The sequence below is a fragment of the Anopheles ziemanni genome, chromosome 2 (genome assembly GCF_943734765.1).
Source record: "Anopheles ziemanni chromosome 2, idAnoZiCoDA_A2_x.2, whole genome shotgun sequence".
In the NCBI taxonomy this organism is placed as follows: Eukaryota; Metazoa; Arthropoda; class Insecta; order Diptera; family Culicidae; genus Anopheles; species Anopheles ziemanni.
Window position 1 is genome coordinate 33,768,625 of NC_080705.1, and position 16,390 is coordinate 33,785,014.

The 16,390-nt window shown below is 48.4% G+C and overlaps 1 protein-coding gene across 1 annotated transcript in view; it reads left to right on the top strand.

Moving 5' to 3' along the window:
• Positions 1–16,390, top strand: part of LOC131293460 (protein Shroom) — a 183,345-nt gene that overhangs the window by 165,475 nt on the left and 1,480 nt on the right. Inside the window, exons 7-10 of the mRNA XM_058321537.1 lie at positions 1,007–1,321; positions 10,634–12,624; positions 14,554–14,680; positions 14,795–14,924. Coding sequence (XP_058177520.1) covers positions 1,007–1,321; positions 10,634–12,624; positions 14,554–14,680; positions 14,795–14,924 — 2,563 coding nt within the window. The remainder of the gene's footprint in view (positions 1–1,006; positions 1,322–10,633; positions 12,625–14,553; positions 14,681–14,794; positions 14,925–16,390) is intronic.

The window sequence follows — 16,390 nt, forward strand, 5'->3', positions numbered from 1 at the left end:
CGCGCCGCGTACCCCGAAGGAAAACTAACAAACACAGCTGAATAATTGTAGGAAAGGAAAAGCACTTCCGAATGCCTACAGAGGTGGCGGTGTCTACGCCCCAGCTCTTGCAGCTCCCCAACCGATATATGGTTGGAAGGTTGTTAACGAGGTCATTTCGGATATGTTTAGGTGCCCGCCAGCTAGCTCCGGCGCTGACATGGAAACGGTGGAGGTTGTGCCACTGGAGTTGGAAAGATAAACAAAAAAGCTACCAGCAAATAAACACCCTACCGATTCTCGGCAAAAGTGCAGAAAAGGGAAAACAAACCCCGCTCATTTCAAGCATCAGAATCCAAACAGTGAAGATGTCTTCACTAACTCCAACTGAGCAACGGCACGAGCTTCCAACAACATTGTGGCCGATGGTGAGGATTCGACTTTTCTCCGCTCCAACGGCACCGATGATTGTGAATGAATAAAATCGAAAGTTCTGAGAAGCACAATCGAGCAAAAGGAAACACAAACATTGCCAAGATCAAACAAGATCACTCTCAATAGCAATAGCAATGTTTAAAATTTTCAAGAGATACTCATAAATGTGTGCTAACCGGTCAAGTTGCTCTAGTAAATAATAGGTTTTTCATCGAAAGTAGACAACATTTGCGAGTGTTTAATCATTTTCCTATCATAAAATAAATTTTAAATGTATTATGTCCTAACTAATTATGTACTGATGAATGGTTTTGGCGTTTTACATTTGTACTGTAACTTGATATACGCGAACCACGATTGTCTAATGAATTAATTCATCATTTTCTTCTTTTTTTCTTATTTACTTTTCTGGTTGATGATGTTTACATTATCTATTTCCCTCATTTATTCCATTACAAACATGGCACATTCCACATTTACATTCACTTGAAACTTGTGCAAAAAACCCACATAATTTAACAACACTGCCATACACACGCATGCTCCAAAACCGAACTACATTGTTTCGCACGCCATACACACGCGTTTACAGTTGCACGAGCAAGGACTATCACATCTATCACGTCACTAGTCCTCCCGAGGTTGTGATCGAAAAGGACTCAGGTGAAAAGCGGGTGCCACTTGCATCGGTGTACTCGCTCAACTGTCGACAGGGAGGATATGCGATCAGTAGCGACGACGAGGTAGACGACGTCAGTGCAACCGATGATGGCGGGGAGGGTAATATGTCCTCTTCCACCTGTTCGGTCGCATCGTCTTCCTCCTCTTCTGCCGGGACGCGACATTGGTTTGAAGTCTTGAGCCCGAAGATTCACATTCCTTTCAAGAAAAAAACGATGGCAGTAATGTAAGTTGGAAGTTTTGCATCTTTAGTGCGTGAGTTCCCGTGTGTGTGTTTGCAGATTTGCGGTGTCATATGGTCAATGTGGCTTTTTGCTCCCTTAAATATCGCTGACACGCTTTGTCATCACTATCGCAATGTAAAAACAAATGCTTTGCTTTTTTGGTGTGCACAAGGGAATTAGCTGTATTTGTGTTCTCGGAACATGTTTGTTTGACCGTTTTTTATTTGTTTCAGAAAGAAGATGCTAAATGTTGGTGATATTATGAGCGAATACTAATGTAATAAATTAAATACACATGAGCAAGCAAAGGCACATAAAGGCATCAAAGTGTATAATGGATCAAGTGTATAATGGAATGGTTAACCAACAAAGCATCTTATCTTGATCAGTTGCTCGAATTACTAGAACCAAATAGTTTTGCAATTGTTTCAAAAATGCTGGAAAGTTTATCGAATGCCTTTGCAACGCTATTCATTATTTCCGAAACAGTGACAGGAATCTCTGTGCTCGAAGTAGCTGATGCTATAGTTGTAGATGAATATTCTTCAGTATTGGGTTCTGAAACTTCCGCCCTGCCAGTTGTGGACTCCGTCGAAGATTCCGTAGTCGATTCTTCGGTCGTAGGTTCTTCAGTTGTTGACTCTGTCGGAACTTCCTCCGTCACGGTTTTCGTTGTGGACTCCGTCGTAGATTCCGTTGTCGATTCTTCGGTCGTTGGCTCTGCAGTTGTAGTCTCCGTCGAAGATTCCGTAGTCGGTTCTGCAGTTGTAGTCTCCGTCGAAGATTCCGTAGTCGGTTCTTCGGTTGTGGACTCCGTCGAAGATTCCGTAGTCGATTCTTCGGTTGTGGACTCCGTCGAAGATTCCGTAGTCGGTTCTGCAGTTGTAGTCTCCGTCGAAGATTCCGTAGACGGTTCTTCGGTTGTGGACTCCGTCGAAGATTCCGTAGTAGTTTCTTCGGTTGTAGATTCCGTAGTCGGTTCTTCAGTTGTTGACTCTGTCGAAACTTCCTCCGTCACGGTTTCCAATGTGGACTCCGTCGAAGATTCCGTAGTCGGCTCTTCGGTCGTTGGCTCTGCAGTTGTAGTCTCCGTCGAAGATTCCGTAGTCGGTTCTTCGGTTGTGGACTCCGTCGAAGATTCCGTAGTAGTTTCTTCGGTAGGAGATTCCGTAGTCGATTCTTCGGTCGTTGGCTCTGCAGTTGTTGACTCTGTCGAAACTTCCTCCGTCACGGTTTCCGTTGTGGACTCCGTCGAAGATTCCGTAGTCGGTTCTTCGGTTGTGGACTCCGTCGAAGATTCCGTAGTCGGTTCTTCAGTTGTTGACTCAGTCGAAACTTCCTCCGTCACGGTTTCCGTTGTGGACTCCGTCGAAGATTCCGTAGTCGGTTCTTCGGTTGTAGATTCCGTAGTCGGTTCTTCAGTTGTTGACTCAGTCGAAACTTCCTCCGTCACGGTTTCCGTTGTGGACTCCGTCGAAGATTCCGTAGTCGATTCTTCGGTCGTTGGCTCTGCAGTTGTAGTCTCCGTTGAAGATTCCGTAGTCGGTTCTGCAGTTGTAGTCTCCGTCGAAGATTCCGTAGTAGTTTCTTCGGTTGTAGATTCCTTAGTCGATTCTTCGGTCGTAGGTTCTTCGGTTGTTGACTCTGTCGAAACTTCCTCCGTCACGGTTTCCGTTGTGGACACCGTCGAAGATTCCGTAGTCGATTCTTCGGTCGTTGGCTCTGCAGTTGTAGATTCCGTCGAAGATTCCGTAGTCGGTTCTTCGGTTGTGGACTCCGTCGAAGATTCCGTAGTCGGTTCTTCGGTTGTGGACTCCGTCGAAGATTCCGTAGTCGGTTCTTCGGTTGTAGATTCCGTAGTCGGTTCTTCAGTTGTTGACTCAGTCGAAACTTCCTCCGTCACGGTTTCCGTTGTGGACTCCGTCGAAGATTCCGTAGTCGGTTCTTCGGTTGTAGATTCCGTAGTCGGTTCTTCAGTTGTTGACTCTGTCGAAACTTCCTCCGTCACGGTTTCCGTTGTGGACTCCGTCGAAGATTCCGTAGTCGGTTCTTCGGTTGTAGATTCCGTAGTCGGTTCTTCAGTTGTTGACTCAGTCGAAACTTCCTCCGTCACGGTTTCCGTTGTGGACTCCGCCGAAGATTCCGTAGTCGATTCTTCGGTCGTTGGCTCTGCAGTTGTAGTCTCCGTCGAAGATTCCGTAGTCGGTTCTGCAGTTGTAGTCTCCGTCGAAGATTCCGTAGTAGTTTCTTCGGTTGTAGATTCCGTAGTCGATTCTTCGGTCGTAGGTTCTTCGGTTGTTGACTCAGTCGAAACTTCCTCCGTCACGGTTTCCGTTGTGGACTCCGTCGAAGATTCCGTAGTCGATTCTTCGGTCGTTGGCTCTGCAGTTGTAGATTCCGTCGAAGATTCCGTAGTCGGTTCTTCGGTTGTGGACTCCGTCGAAGATTCCGTAGTCGGTTCTTCGGTTGTAGATTCCGTAGTCGGTTCTTCAGTTGTTGACTCTGTCGAAACTTCCTCCGTCACGGTTTCCGTTGTGGACTCCGTCGAAGATTCCGTAGTCGATTCTTCGGTCGTTGGCTCTGCAGTTGTAGATTCCGTCGAAGATTCCGTAGTCGGTTCTTCGGTTGTGGACTCCGTCGAAGATTCCGTAGTCGGTTCTTCGGTTGTGGACTCCGTCGAAGATTCCGTAGTCGGTTCTTCGGTTGTAGATTCCGTAGTCGGTTCTTCAGTTGTTGACTCTGTCGAAACTTCCTCCGTCACGGTTTCCGTTGTGGACTCCGTCGAAGATTCCGTAGTCGATTCTTCGGTCGTTGGCTCTGCAGTTGTTGATTCAGTCGAAACTTCCTCCGTCACGGTTTCCGTTGTGGACTCCGTCGAAGATTCCGTAGTCGATTCTTCGGTCGTTGGCTCTGCAGTTGTAGTCTCCGTCGAAGATTCCGTAGTCGGTTCTGCAGTTGTAGTCTCCGTCGAAGATTCCGTAGTCGGTTCTTCGGTTGTAGATTCCGTAGTCGATTCTTCGGTCGTAGGTTCTTGAGTTGTTGACTCTGTCGAAACTTCCTCCGTCACGGTTTCCGTTGTGGACTCCGTCGAAGATTCCGTAGTCGATTCTTCGGTCGTTGGCTCTGCAGTTGTAGTCTCCGTCGAAGATTCCGTAGTCGGTTCTTCGGTTGTGGACTCCGTCGAAGATTCCGTAGTCGATTCTTCGGTCGTTGGCTCTGCAGTTGTAGTCTCCGTCGAAGATTCCGTAGTCGGTTCTGCAGTTGTAGTCTCCGTCGAAGATTCCGTAGTAGATTCTTCGGTTGTAGATTCCGTAGTCGATTCTTCGGTCGTAGGTTCTTCAGTTGTTGACTCTGTCGAAACTTCCTCCGTCACGGTTTCCGTTGTGGACTCCGTCAAAGATTCCGTAGTCGATTCTTCGGTCGTTGGCTCTGCAGTTGTAGTCTCCGTCGAAGATTCCGTAGTCGGTTCTTCGGTTGTGGACTCCGTCGAAGATTCCGTAGTAGATTCTTCGGTTGTAAATTCCGTAGTCGATTCTTCGGTCGTAGGTTCTTCAGTTGTTGACTCAGTCGAAACTTCCTCCGTCACGGTTTCCGTTGTGGACTCCGTCGAAGATTCCGTAGTCGATTCTTCGGTCGTTGGCTCTGCAGTTGTAGTCTCCGTCGAAGATTCCGTAGTCGGTTCTGCAGTTGTAGTCTCCGTCGAAGATTCCGTAGTCGGTTCTTCGGTTGTAGATTCCGTAGTCGATTCTTCGGTCGTTGGTTCTTCAGTTGTTGACTCTGTCGAAACTTCCTCCGTCACGGTTTCCGTTGTGGACTCCGTCGAAGATTCCGTAGTCGATTCTTCGGTCGTTGGCTCTGCAGTTGTAGATTCCGTCGAAGATTCCGTAGTCGGTTCTTCGGTTGTGGACTCCGTCGAAGATTCCGTAGTCGATTCTTCGGTCGTTGGCTCTGCAGTTGTAGTCTCCGCCGAAGATTCCGTAGTCGGTTCTTCGGTTGTGGACTCCGTCGAAGATTCCGCAGTAGATTCTTCGGTTGTAAATTCCGTAGTCGATTCTTCGGTCGTAGGTTCTTCAGTTGTTGACTCTGTCGAAACTTCCTCCGTCACGGTTTCCGTTGTGGACTCCGTCGAAGATTTCGTAGTCGATTCTTCGGTCGTTGGCTCTGCAGTTGTAGTCTCCGTCGAAGATTCCGTAGTCGGTTCTTCGGTTGTGGACTCCGTTGAAGATTCCGTAGTCGATTCTCCGGTCGTTGGCTCTGCAGTTGTAGTCTCCGTCGAAGATTCCGTAGTCGGTTCTTCGGTTGTGGATTCCGTCGAAGATTCCGTAGTAGATTCTTCGGTTGTAGACTCCGTAGTCGATTCTTCGGTCGTAGGTTCTTGAGTTGTTGACTCTGTCGAAACTTCCTCCGTCACGGTTTCCGTTGTGGACTCCGTCGAAGATTCCGTAGTCGATTCTTCGGTCGTTGGCTCTGCAGTTGTAGTCTCCGCCGAAGATTCCGTAGTCGGTTCTTCGGTTGTGGACTCCGTCGAAGGTTCCGCAGTAGATTCTTCGGTTGTAAATTCCGTAGTCGATTCTTCGGTCGTAGGTTCTTCAGTTGTTGACTCTGTCGAAACTTCCTCCGTCACGGTTTCCGTTGTGGACTCCGTCGAAGATTCCGTAGTCGATTCTTCGGTCGTTGGCTCTGCAGTTGTAGTCTCCGTCGAAGATTCCGTAGTCGGTTCTTCGGTTGTGGATTCCGTCGAAGATTCCGTAGTAGATTCTTCGGTTGTAGACTCCGTAGTCGATTCTTCGGTCGTAGGTTCTTCAGTTGTTGACTCTGTCGAAACTTCCTCCGTCACGGTTTCCGTTGTGGACTCCGTCGAAGATTCCGTAGTCGATTCTTCGGTCGTTGGCTCTGCAGTTGTAGTCTCCGCCGAAGATTCCGTAGTCGGTTCTTCGGTTGTGGACTCCGTCGAAGATTCCGCAGTAGATTCTTCGGTTGTAAATTCCGTAGTCGATTCTTCGGTCGTAGGTTCTTCAGTTGTTGACTCTGTCGAAACTTCCTCCGTCACGGTTTCCGTTGTGGACTCCGTCGAAGATTCCGTAGTCGATTCTTCGGTCGTTGGCTCTGCAGTTGTAGTCTCCGTCGAAGATTCCGTAGTCGGTTCTTCGGTTGTGGACTCCGTTGAAGATTCCGTAGTCGATTCTTCGGTCGTTGGCTCTGCAGTTGTAGTCTCCGTCGAAGATTCCGTAGTCGGTTCTTCGGTTGTGGATTCCGTCGAAGATTCCGTAGTAGATTCTTCGGTTGTAGACTCCGTAGTCGATTCTTCGGTCGTAGGTTCTTCAGTTGTTGACTCTGTCGAAACTTCCTCCGTCACGGTTTCCGTTGTGGACTCCGTCGAAGATTCCGTAGTCGATTCTTCGGTCGTTGGCTCTGCAGTTGTAGTCTCCGTCGAAGATTCCGTAGTCGGTTCTGTAGTTGTAGTCTCCGTAGAAGATTCCGTAGTCGGTTCTTCGGTTGTGGACTCCGTCGAAGATTCCGTAGTCGGTTCTTCGGTTGTGGACTCCGTCGAAGATGCCGTAGTCGGTTCTTCGGTTGTGGACTCCGTCGAAGATTCCGTAGTAGATTCTTCGGTTGTAGATTTTGTAGTCGATTCTTCGGTTGTTGGTGCTTCAGTTGTGGATTCCGTTGAAGATTCCGTAGTCGGTTCTTCGGTTGTGGATTCGGAAGTTTCTTTCGTCACTGCTTGGGTTGTAGACTCCATTGTAGTAGATTCACTTGCTACTTCAGTTACTGTTGTGAGCTCGTCGCCTTCGCAGTATACATTTTCTTTGAAATCACATGCACATTTCTCCTGGTTGAATCGCAAATCATTGGGGCACGACACGGTTAACCTCAACCCGAGCACACATAGATTATACCTGGTGCAATTCGTATGAGGGATAAGTACAAGATAACGAGGATCAAAAAACTGCGGACAAGTTGCAGTACACACGGAAATCGTCTCTATTACGGTATCTCTTCGTGCGCGGTCATGCTCATGAACGGCGCACTTCACATCGGTTCCATAAGTCCGTACACAACTTTTAACTTGATCACTCCACACCGATCCATCAGGGCATTGAGCCTCAATTTTGATTTTTCCAACGCACGTTACATAGCCCGTACAATTGTGCGGCAGGGCGTAAATTCTTGTTGTACGCCTTCCTCCTTCGGAGTCTGCATTCGGGCATTCAAACGAAGTGGCACCAAGCATCCACGCAAACTGTACCACAACCAGGCAAACTAATACTTGCTTAGAATACATTATTAAAGCTTTTCTTCAACACCACACTTCACCGGAAGAATATTCCACAACTGACGGAATGGATCGACGACTCGACCAATTGCTGCTGCTCCTAGTCACACTAGTCCTGGTTCTGTCCCGGCACTTTCAAACTTACCAGTAGCAGAGAAATGTTTCTCCTTTTTATATACCATCCACCCAGAGTACTTTAAAGAACCCATAAGTAGCAGAAAGATAAACGGAAATCGTTAAAATATAGATAACCGTTGATAAACGACGGAGCTTTATCATCACATTTTTCCCCCACGAACTCATCGAGTGCCGCGTGACCTGCGAGAGGGCAAATATTCAGTCCGAAAAGAACCGTCCGCTAGCAGGAAGCACTTCACCGTGCGTGACAATTTTTAACCTACCTCATTCGACCGAAAGATGCCCTTCTAGTACAATTTGCGTTGAAAGTAAAAATACTATCTACACTATCGCTGCTTCTAAACCGCTAGTATTTGTTTGTACCATGATAGAAAATTGTAGCGATTGTGGAGATAGACTACGTTTGCCACGTTAAACAAAGTTCTCAAGAAAAACGTGAACTTTCATTCTTGTTAATACGCAACTTCGAAGCATTCAATTGGTTTCCCCAGGAAAGCAATTTCAGTCGTGACTCGCAGTAGGAAATAAAACGTGATATTTGTGGACTAAAAAACACAGATCGATTGCTTGATCTATGAGCCGCTTATTTATGCCACCTAATTCGTGATCATGTGTGAGGGTACGCATGCTAACACCTTAAGTCCGGCCGTACTTCTACCGGCCCGATTGTCGATCAGATATTAAGGTCAGTCAGTCAGCTGCATCGGGTCCAAACAAAGGACGCATCGCAAGGGAACTTATTTCTGCTATAAGGTCGGGGAGTGCTCGACAAAGTAGTAAACGTGTCGCCACAATTGCGACCACTTACTACGGACTCTAGCTACCTTGCCCCGATCAACCTTTCTCCTCTTTCGTCATGGACAAAAAAAAGTAGCCTGCAAAAGGGGAAAAAAAGGTTGCCATCGAAAGGAAAGGCGAGAAATAATGGCCAAACAAAGGCCACCATCAACACCAGAAGCTGCGCGCCGAGTCGTATCTTTGCTGCATCATATGTGTACAGACTCACTTTTCTTTTCCTTTCCCCCCATCCCAGATGCTAACATCGCCGTTCCGATGATCACTTTCTCGTCATTTCACACTGTGTTTTAAATTAAGCATCGATTTTATTTTCCAACCCCCGTCTCCGTCGTCTTTTCACGGTGAAGATGGACTACAACGGGCCCATTATTGTCCACCCTCGGCCTGGGCGCGCTTTCCTCGGTGGCTAAGAAAAACCGAGTAAAAAATCATTTAACAAATGTGTGATGACGGTTGTGGCTTGTAAACGCATTAACATCCTGAGGACGTGAATGTTTTAGCACTATTTGTGTATTTTTTTAATTCAATCAAAATTCCCAAAACATTTGTTGCATGTTTTAGATCAACAGAAAAGTATGTGACATTTCCTTTCCACGCCAACTAACGTTTTCAACAATGGACTCATACAAATTCAGTCAGTTTGTACTCAAACGGGGAATCGAAGCAATTGACTGTACGTTTGTTGACATGAAATTTTTTTTTATTTTTTCCTTTTTATTAGTAGGCGCGCTTTGGTTATAAGATACATCCGATAACGCACCCGGGGAAACCAGTTACTCAGAAGTCTTAATATGCGATGAGTGCTTCGTCATCCGTGTGCATGCACCGGTCACACTTGAGTTAGATAAATACAGTTCACACAGTGCAAAAAATCCTTTACAGTGAGAATTTTATCAATCAAATGGGCAGACGTTGTGCTCTGATGTGGGTTAATTCCTTATCTATTAAGTAAATTTGAACGGCAGTATTGAATGTAAAGGTGGTTTTACCCCTACGGTTATTTGATTCATACGAAAGCGTTTATTATGACTAGGATCTGGTTAAATTTTAAGTGACATCCAAAATGTGCCCCGCTTGAATTAACTCTGGTTTTATTCTGTTGCGCCTAGAGATAGGCAACGGTTGGTGCATGAAGTAGATTCGAGCAATATATCCGTTAAAGTCGAGCACAACGAAAGTTCGAATATATAGCTCAAAGTGTGGGATCGGTTGCATAGCTCTAGGCGTAACATTACAAAAACATTTTAAACTTGCTTACCACCCGACTGGGGCAGATTTTTTTCCTTCAACCCTGCGTCTTAATTGCCAGGTGCTCTTGAAACGCCATTTTATTAATGCCATTTAACTCATTAAGAGCATTCGCACATACCAAACACAAACACGCCTAGCCTGGCATTGGACGAGAACGATCGTCCCTTCGGAGAGTATCCGGAATCGAAACCCAAGCCCAATCCAATTCGAACCACAACGAATCCCGTTAATCCGTTCACCTTAGCGGAGCTCTTATTTTTTCTTTCTCTTTTTCGCGGACCATTAATTATACACATTTCGTTACGACTCGTTCGCCGCCTTTTCGCTGCCCGACCATCCGTTTAAACTTGCTGGACTTTTCGGCCAACCAAAACTCTACGCCGACGGTGGCGTAAAGAAGAAGCCCCAAGGGAGAGCAAAACAAAATTCACAAGATAATGATGATGTAGAAAATGATCGTAAGAAACGGTTAATTGTCGGAAGTAGAAGGAAGGGACCAAGAGGAGGAGGGTGTTTCGGATTTGCCTCCTCTTTCCCAGTCCCCCCATCTTTCGGAGTAAAACGTGGCCCGTAACACGTGGGAGAAAAGGGTGAAAACGCTTGGTGCACCTCCAGGCTAAGCCGCCCGCCCGAAAATAGTTGGTAACGTACGTTTGTGTTTCCTACCCAACAGTGGCCTCCGGGGGAATCTCGTGTTCTCATTTGCAATTGTGCCTCTGTACATAGGCATCCCGGTGGCCTACGCGTGGCGCTATCTTCGCTTTAGATGTGTGCTTACCTTTTTGTGCATTGACCTAATTTGGATTGATTTTCATTCTATTTTTGCGTTTCGTTTTCCCCCTCTTCACAGGAGCAACTCCAAGGCTTCGTACCTGCCGAGGCAGCCGCGTGATAAGCTGCACTCCGACCCGGACCATGGCAGCTATAAGCTAACGTTGACCTCGAACGAGGACTGCATCAACCATGGCAGCAACACCACCACTGGAAGCAGTGCTAGCAGCGGTGGCAGCGGGGACGTTTTCCCGGAGGAGATCATCACCTCGCCGAAATGCAACCTTCCGGATGTGCTTCCGGCCGGCGTGAAATATTCCCTTTACTCGAACAACAACAACAACAACACCAGTATGAACAACAACAACAACAATATCAACAATCATCATAACGGGCACAATGGCAAGATGAAGCATGCGGCGGGGCCACACTCGGCGCCGATCATTGCAACCGCGAACAGCCTCAAGTCGCTGTTCAACTTCAACGGCTCGTCGCAGACGTCCGTCGCTTCCAGTGATCCTGCGAAGGAGTCAACGGCGGCATCTCCGCCCTCCCTCTACAACGGCAACAGTAGTCCCCCGTTGGCCCAGATCCAGGCAACGTCCCCCAAGTACACCTCCCAGTCGTCGTTCGACCTGAAGAAAATGCAAATCCTCGAATCGCTCAACGGATCTTCCACCGACGGTGGCCAGTGCAATGGCTACCAGCTGTACAACGGCGGCACTGGACACGCCGGAACCGCTGGAATCCTGGGCCTTCCGACTACGACCAACAGTGGCGCCACCGCTACCCTCACCTCGATCGCTTCCATCAACCCCACCACGGATGGCGAGGCCGAGGAACCGCAGCACCCGGCGTGCGTCGCCGACGATGGTATCCCGCCACCGCTGCCCTCCACTCCTCTGCCGGTACTGAACGGCACTAGCACCGGCCACCTCTGGCCGGCGGCGCCAACTGTAAATAATTGCAATGAAAATCCAGAAAAATCGACCAATTTTGAACCGCACCAGCAATGGAACGGGTTGGTCGGGTTGGACCACCAATACCACCACCATCACCACCACCACTACCACCAGCATCACCTGCAGCAACATCACGCAAATACCGTTGCGTCTGCGTCCGCCCAAACAGCAGCATCCACGGTGGGACCGTCGGTAGAGGGATCGGTAACGCCGTTGCCTACGGCACCCGAGTGCTCCACGCAGCACGTCAGTGAAGTTTCGTCCGTCGGTTCAGTCGCACACGACGATGCGCCTGCGTTGTCGTCGGTTGACGCAGCACCAGCTAATAATACAGCCACAACAACTACTACTGCTACCACCACCACTGCAGCAACCGTCGCCGCCGTGGCCAAAGAGGAAGGAGAAGGAGAAAGTCGTAGCACCAAATCAGCGGTGGTATCATCATCGTCGTCATCTGAAACGGCCGGGTCCGGCGTTGTTGTGAACAACGGTTTGGACGGTAGAGATAATAATCACGTCGGTGCCGGTGACTCACCACCGTACCCGCCGGCACTAGAACGTGTCACGAAGGAGATTAATTTCACTGCCACAAGCCTCCCGGTGGATCACCACAACAACACCGAAGCCGGTGGTGGCAAGTCCGTGGCGCAGGTCCAGCAACTGCTGCAGCGAACCGAGATCGTACTACGCGTCCAGGCGCCAACCTCCGAAGCGGCTTCGCAAACCGAAAACAACGCCGACGGCCTGCTGCAACCGAACGCGCTTCTTGGGCTTGCCCTAGCCGAGCTTACCATCGTCCCGGCCACGGCCGCCGTGCACTCCTCCAGTCCGGAGTCGACGGTTCGAATTTCGAGCATCAGCCACGGTACGCAATCGGCAACCGCAACGGTGGCCACATCGACCTCCAGCAGCCCACTGCCCGGCCCATCGCCCACACCCGGCAGCCCCGGAAAAGAGAACCGCTTCTTCAACGGTTCACCGCCGCTGCCGCAAACGCCACCGCCGCCGGCACCGCGTAAGCTTCACCCGGAAGAGATCGACTGTGACAAACTGTCGCACGATCTCGTCAGCCAACTGTCCCCGTCCGATAAGCTGCACACCATACTGGGTAAGTTGAACCGCGTCGTAGCCCGGAAGGTCGGTGAAGCTACTCCGATGAGTCAACAAGACGATGTGGGATAGACATTTCCATGTAAATTTGGTTGGTGTTTAATATCTAGCTTCAGAAGATATCAAAATTCAAGTGTTTTGGAAAATGTTAAAGTGTCGAAAATAATTCAATACGAAAAAAAAAGTGTGCGCAAAAGAAATTGAAAATGTCTCCGAAAGAGAAGCCTCCCATGAAGCGCGTATTCACCGTAATGTGAATGGTCCATATAATTACTGCATCTAGCTTTGCTCGGACATTTATGGATCATTTTCCGCCCAGCGGGGCCATAAAACTGTCACGGTAAAATATGATGCGAAAGTGGCACCCTCACCGTGTCTTGGACCTTGTGGTCGGCATCTCGTTTCCACGACACTGCGATGCTTCTGTCCGACAAGCAATTATACACATGCGGTCCAATTTCCCCCCGCGGTACAGTACGAGTGTGCGTACCTCCCCGTGATCCCTTGTGTGCGATGGTGGAAGATGATTGGGGGTGTGTTTTCCGGGTTTCTGTAAATCGTCAAAACAAAACACAAAGAAAAAGAATCTCCTCACTAAGGGGTGCGGGTAACAATGATCATACCACAAACCGATTTCCCACCGATACATCAAACAACTGGTAATGGACGAGCCACCCGGGGTGTGGAGCACCTTAGGCAAGAGACGACCATTAAACACCATCAAAACAACACCCTGGGTGCGATAAAATCGAAAGTTTGTTTTGGGCATTCGAGATAAAAGCGAGCGAAAAATCTCACGACGGAAACAAAAACCCTTGCCACAGGAAAATAAAGGGAAAAACTTTCAACTTCGATTCGAAAAACATTAACAACGAACAAAAAACACGGTTAACAAACATATGCGTTACAACAACAACAAAAAAAAAGTAAAATAACACACGCATTGAAGCGAAAACGCAAAATTTGACGACGCTTCGATGGAGAAAGTAGGTCTGCTTCCCTTTTCTTCGCGCAGCACCAAATCAGTTTAATTCGGAAACTGTTTTCCTTGCCCCATTGATTGATCATAATTCTTTTCGAATTTTTATTGCGCCGAATTTCCCTTTGAACAACGATGCGTCAGCGTGTGGTGTCTATACCCTCTATCGTTATGTTGCAGCATTTGGATGATGCGTAGTGGAAAACAGTTTTAGTAATTTCACTTTCCAAGGGTACCGTATCTTAACATTTGGATTTCTTTCTGCTATCTTTTTTCCTTTCGATGAAGATTTGCTCTTGCCCAAATGTTCGATAACTGGCGCCGTTTTTTAAACGAGATCCGATAATGGTAATATTGTTCCACCTCAAAGTGGAACGGTTTTATGCAACAACCATGCCCAGTCCATTCCCTTCAAGAGACCGGATCTCTTAAAAGCCACCACAAACCTCATTGTTACCCACCCCCATCTTTCGGTTTGGCTTTACTGCACAAACTATTGCCTAAACAAAACAAAAACCAGGCTACCGCGATCGATAAGAGATCGTGTGGGAAAACTGCAATGGCGGGTGGCAAAAGAAAACAAACGCGATCTGGTTAGGGAATTAAATACACACAGAGATACCTCTCGCGCTACTCCCCCATCGAACGCCCAGTGAGAAAGTGTTTATTTATGCAAAGTGGATGGGAAAAAGACCACCCACCCCGGCGTTGGAGGTGGGGGATTGAGTAAATCAAATTGAAACACCAATCCGCCAACCCAGTATTGTACACCCATCTGTTTGTTGTAAGCCAATTCAGACTAAAGGTTTCAATTTGAAAGCGTCACTTCCTGTTTGTAAGCTGACGAAGTAGGCGGATTTCGTTGGACAAAAAATATTAAACGGATGAACTCAACTGATTTTCTTACATTTCTCCTTCATCTCTCCCTCTCTCATCTCTCCATGATAGCGCCGAAAACATTCAAATCCTCGTCGGACTACGTGTCCGACCTGTTCAACATACAGATTGCGCCCCGGCCGCTCAAGAAGGATGCATCGACCGCAACGCCAACGGAAGGTGGCGGTCCACAGAAAAGGTACGTTACCGCCTCAAGCCGCCAGGGTTTGCTAAGCTGTTTGCGTTCTTTAGCAAACATTGAACTCTAATTAAACTTTCCGGTTTTCCAACCCCGCTCCTTTGCTCTTTCCAGCCCGCTCGATATTCTGACGTCCAGCTCGACCTACTTTCAAATTTCGGAACCGAAGGCCAAGCTGATGGCGCGCTACAGCCGCGAGATGACCCTGATCAACGGTGATTGCTGTGATCTGACCAAGAAGAAGGTAAGCAAACGTAAACAAACGGAGTAGCCAAAGCATGTATGAAATGGAAAGTACAATTACCGCGAGGAAATAAGTGCCATACCGCTATAAATTCTTGTGCCGGACTTGCGTTTTCTAATGCTTGTTATGACGAGCCCAATGTCGCATCAAACACTCGACTCCATCATCCGGTGATATTGACGTGCGTACCGAAGCAGTAGTCTATGGAGGATGTCACTGGCAGATGAGAACCTATGCGGCTAAACTGGAACAGCAACCTCTTGAAACGTTCGACCACAACTACCCTCGGATGTATCACCCGGTTCGGTGGCCTTGCTTTTGTGCCCGGTGGTCGTGAATCAGCGAAAGCGAATATCTCACGCTCGATCGGAAGTCCAAACACCCCGTCCCGCGGCGGGCCCCGTTCGTAGCCCCGAGCGTAAGAGGATCGTGTTACAAGCGCGTGCAAGCGATAGTAAAAGTGCACCATGTTTAAGGGGGGAACCGGACATCTTCCCTACGGAGGATTTGAGAGGCCTCCGTCGAGGGAAGATAACAAAAAAAGGAGGCAAAAAGTCCACCCCTTCTATGATTTCGCTACCCTGCAACATTCCGGAACATGATGATGGCGTACGAGAGGCGCTCGAGGTTGAGCTTTAAATCTCTCAACGCTCCAACTCAACCCCACCCAACCGACCAACCAGCGTCCCACCGTGCGTCGAGCCGTGGCCATGTGTGCTAGCAGATAGATAGGTGGGCCTTCTGCTTCGTCTGAAGCACGGTTCGTGTCGGTAAGGACGGAGAACCAGGCGTGAACCGAAACGCGCGTGTGCCGTATGGTCACGTGTAGTGAGTGCGAACGCGAGCGTAGATCCCACCACATCCACGGCAGCAAAGCAAGAGATAGTGCGTCTAGAAGCAGCCCACGGGGTTTCCGCAAAAAACGACACACGGTCGTCGACACCCCCGGGGTTCAACATATGTGGCCGACTCTCATCGTGCGTTAGTTCCCTTCCACACGGGCCAGTGTTACGTGGTGTGTTTGACGGATCGGGGATAGACATATTTTGACCGATCTCGATCTCGATCAGCTGAGAAACGGCTGCCCGAACTGGACATCATCTGCTGTGCGGCAATGTTGTCGTCATCGCTGCCGGACCATCGATGTCATCGAAGTATCGAAGAGCACCGTCGATCATCCCTCCGCAGAGGCAGCAGTTGGTAATGAACGAGACTTTTGATGTTTGATACCTCAACAACAACAAAAATCAACCAAATGAGAAGTGAATATCCAAACAAACCCAACCGTGGACTTCTTGTGATCGACGTTTTTTTGTTGGTGCATTTAACACGTGAAGGTCACCACGCGATTTGGAAAAGGAAGTGTCATGCAAACAACCAGAAGGAAGCAAGTGAGGCACACCGGTTAAACAAGACACCCAAGTGAGGTGAATGGTTCATCGTCTCATTTTGAAGGTGTTTGCACA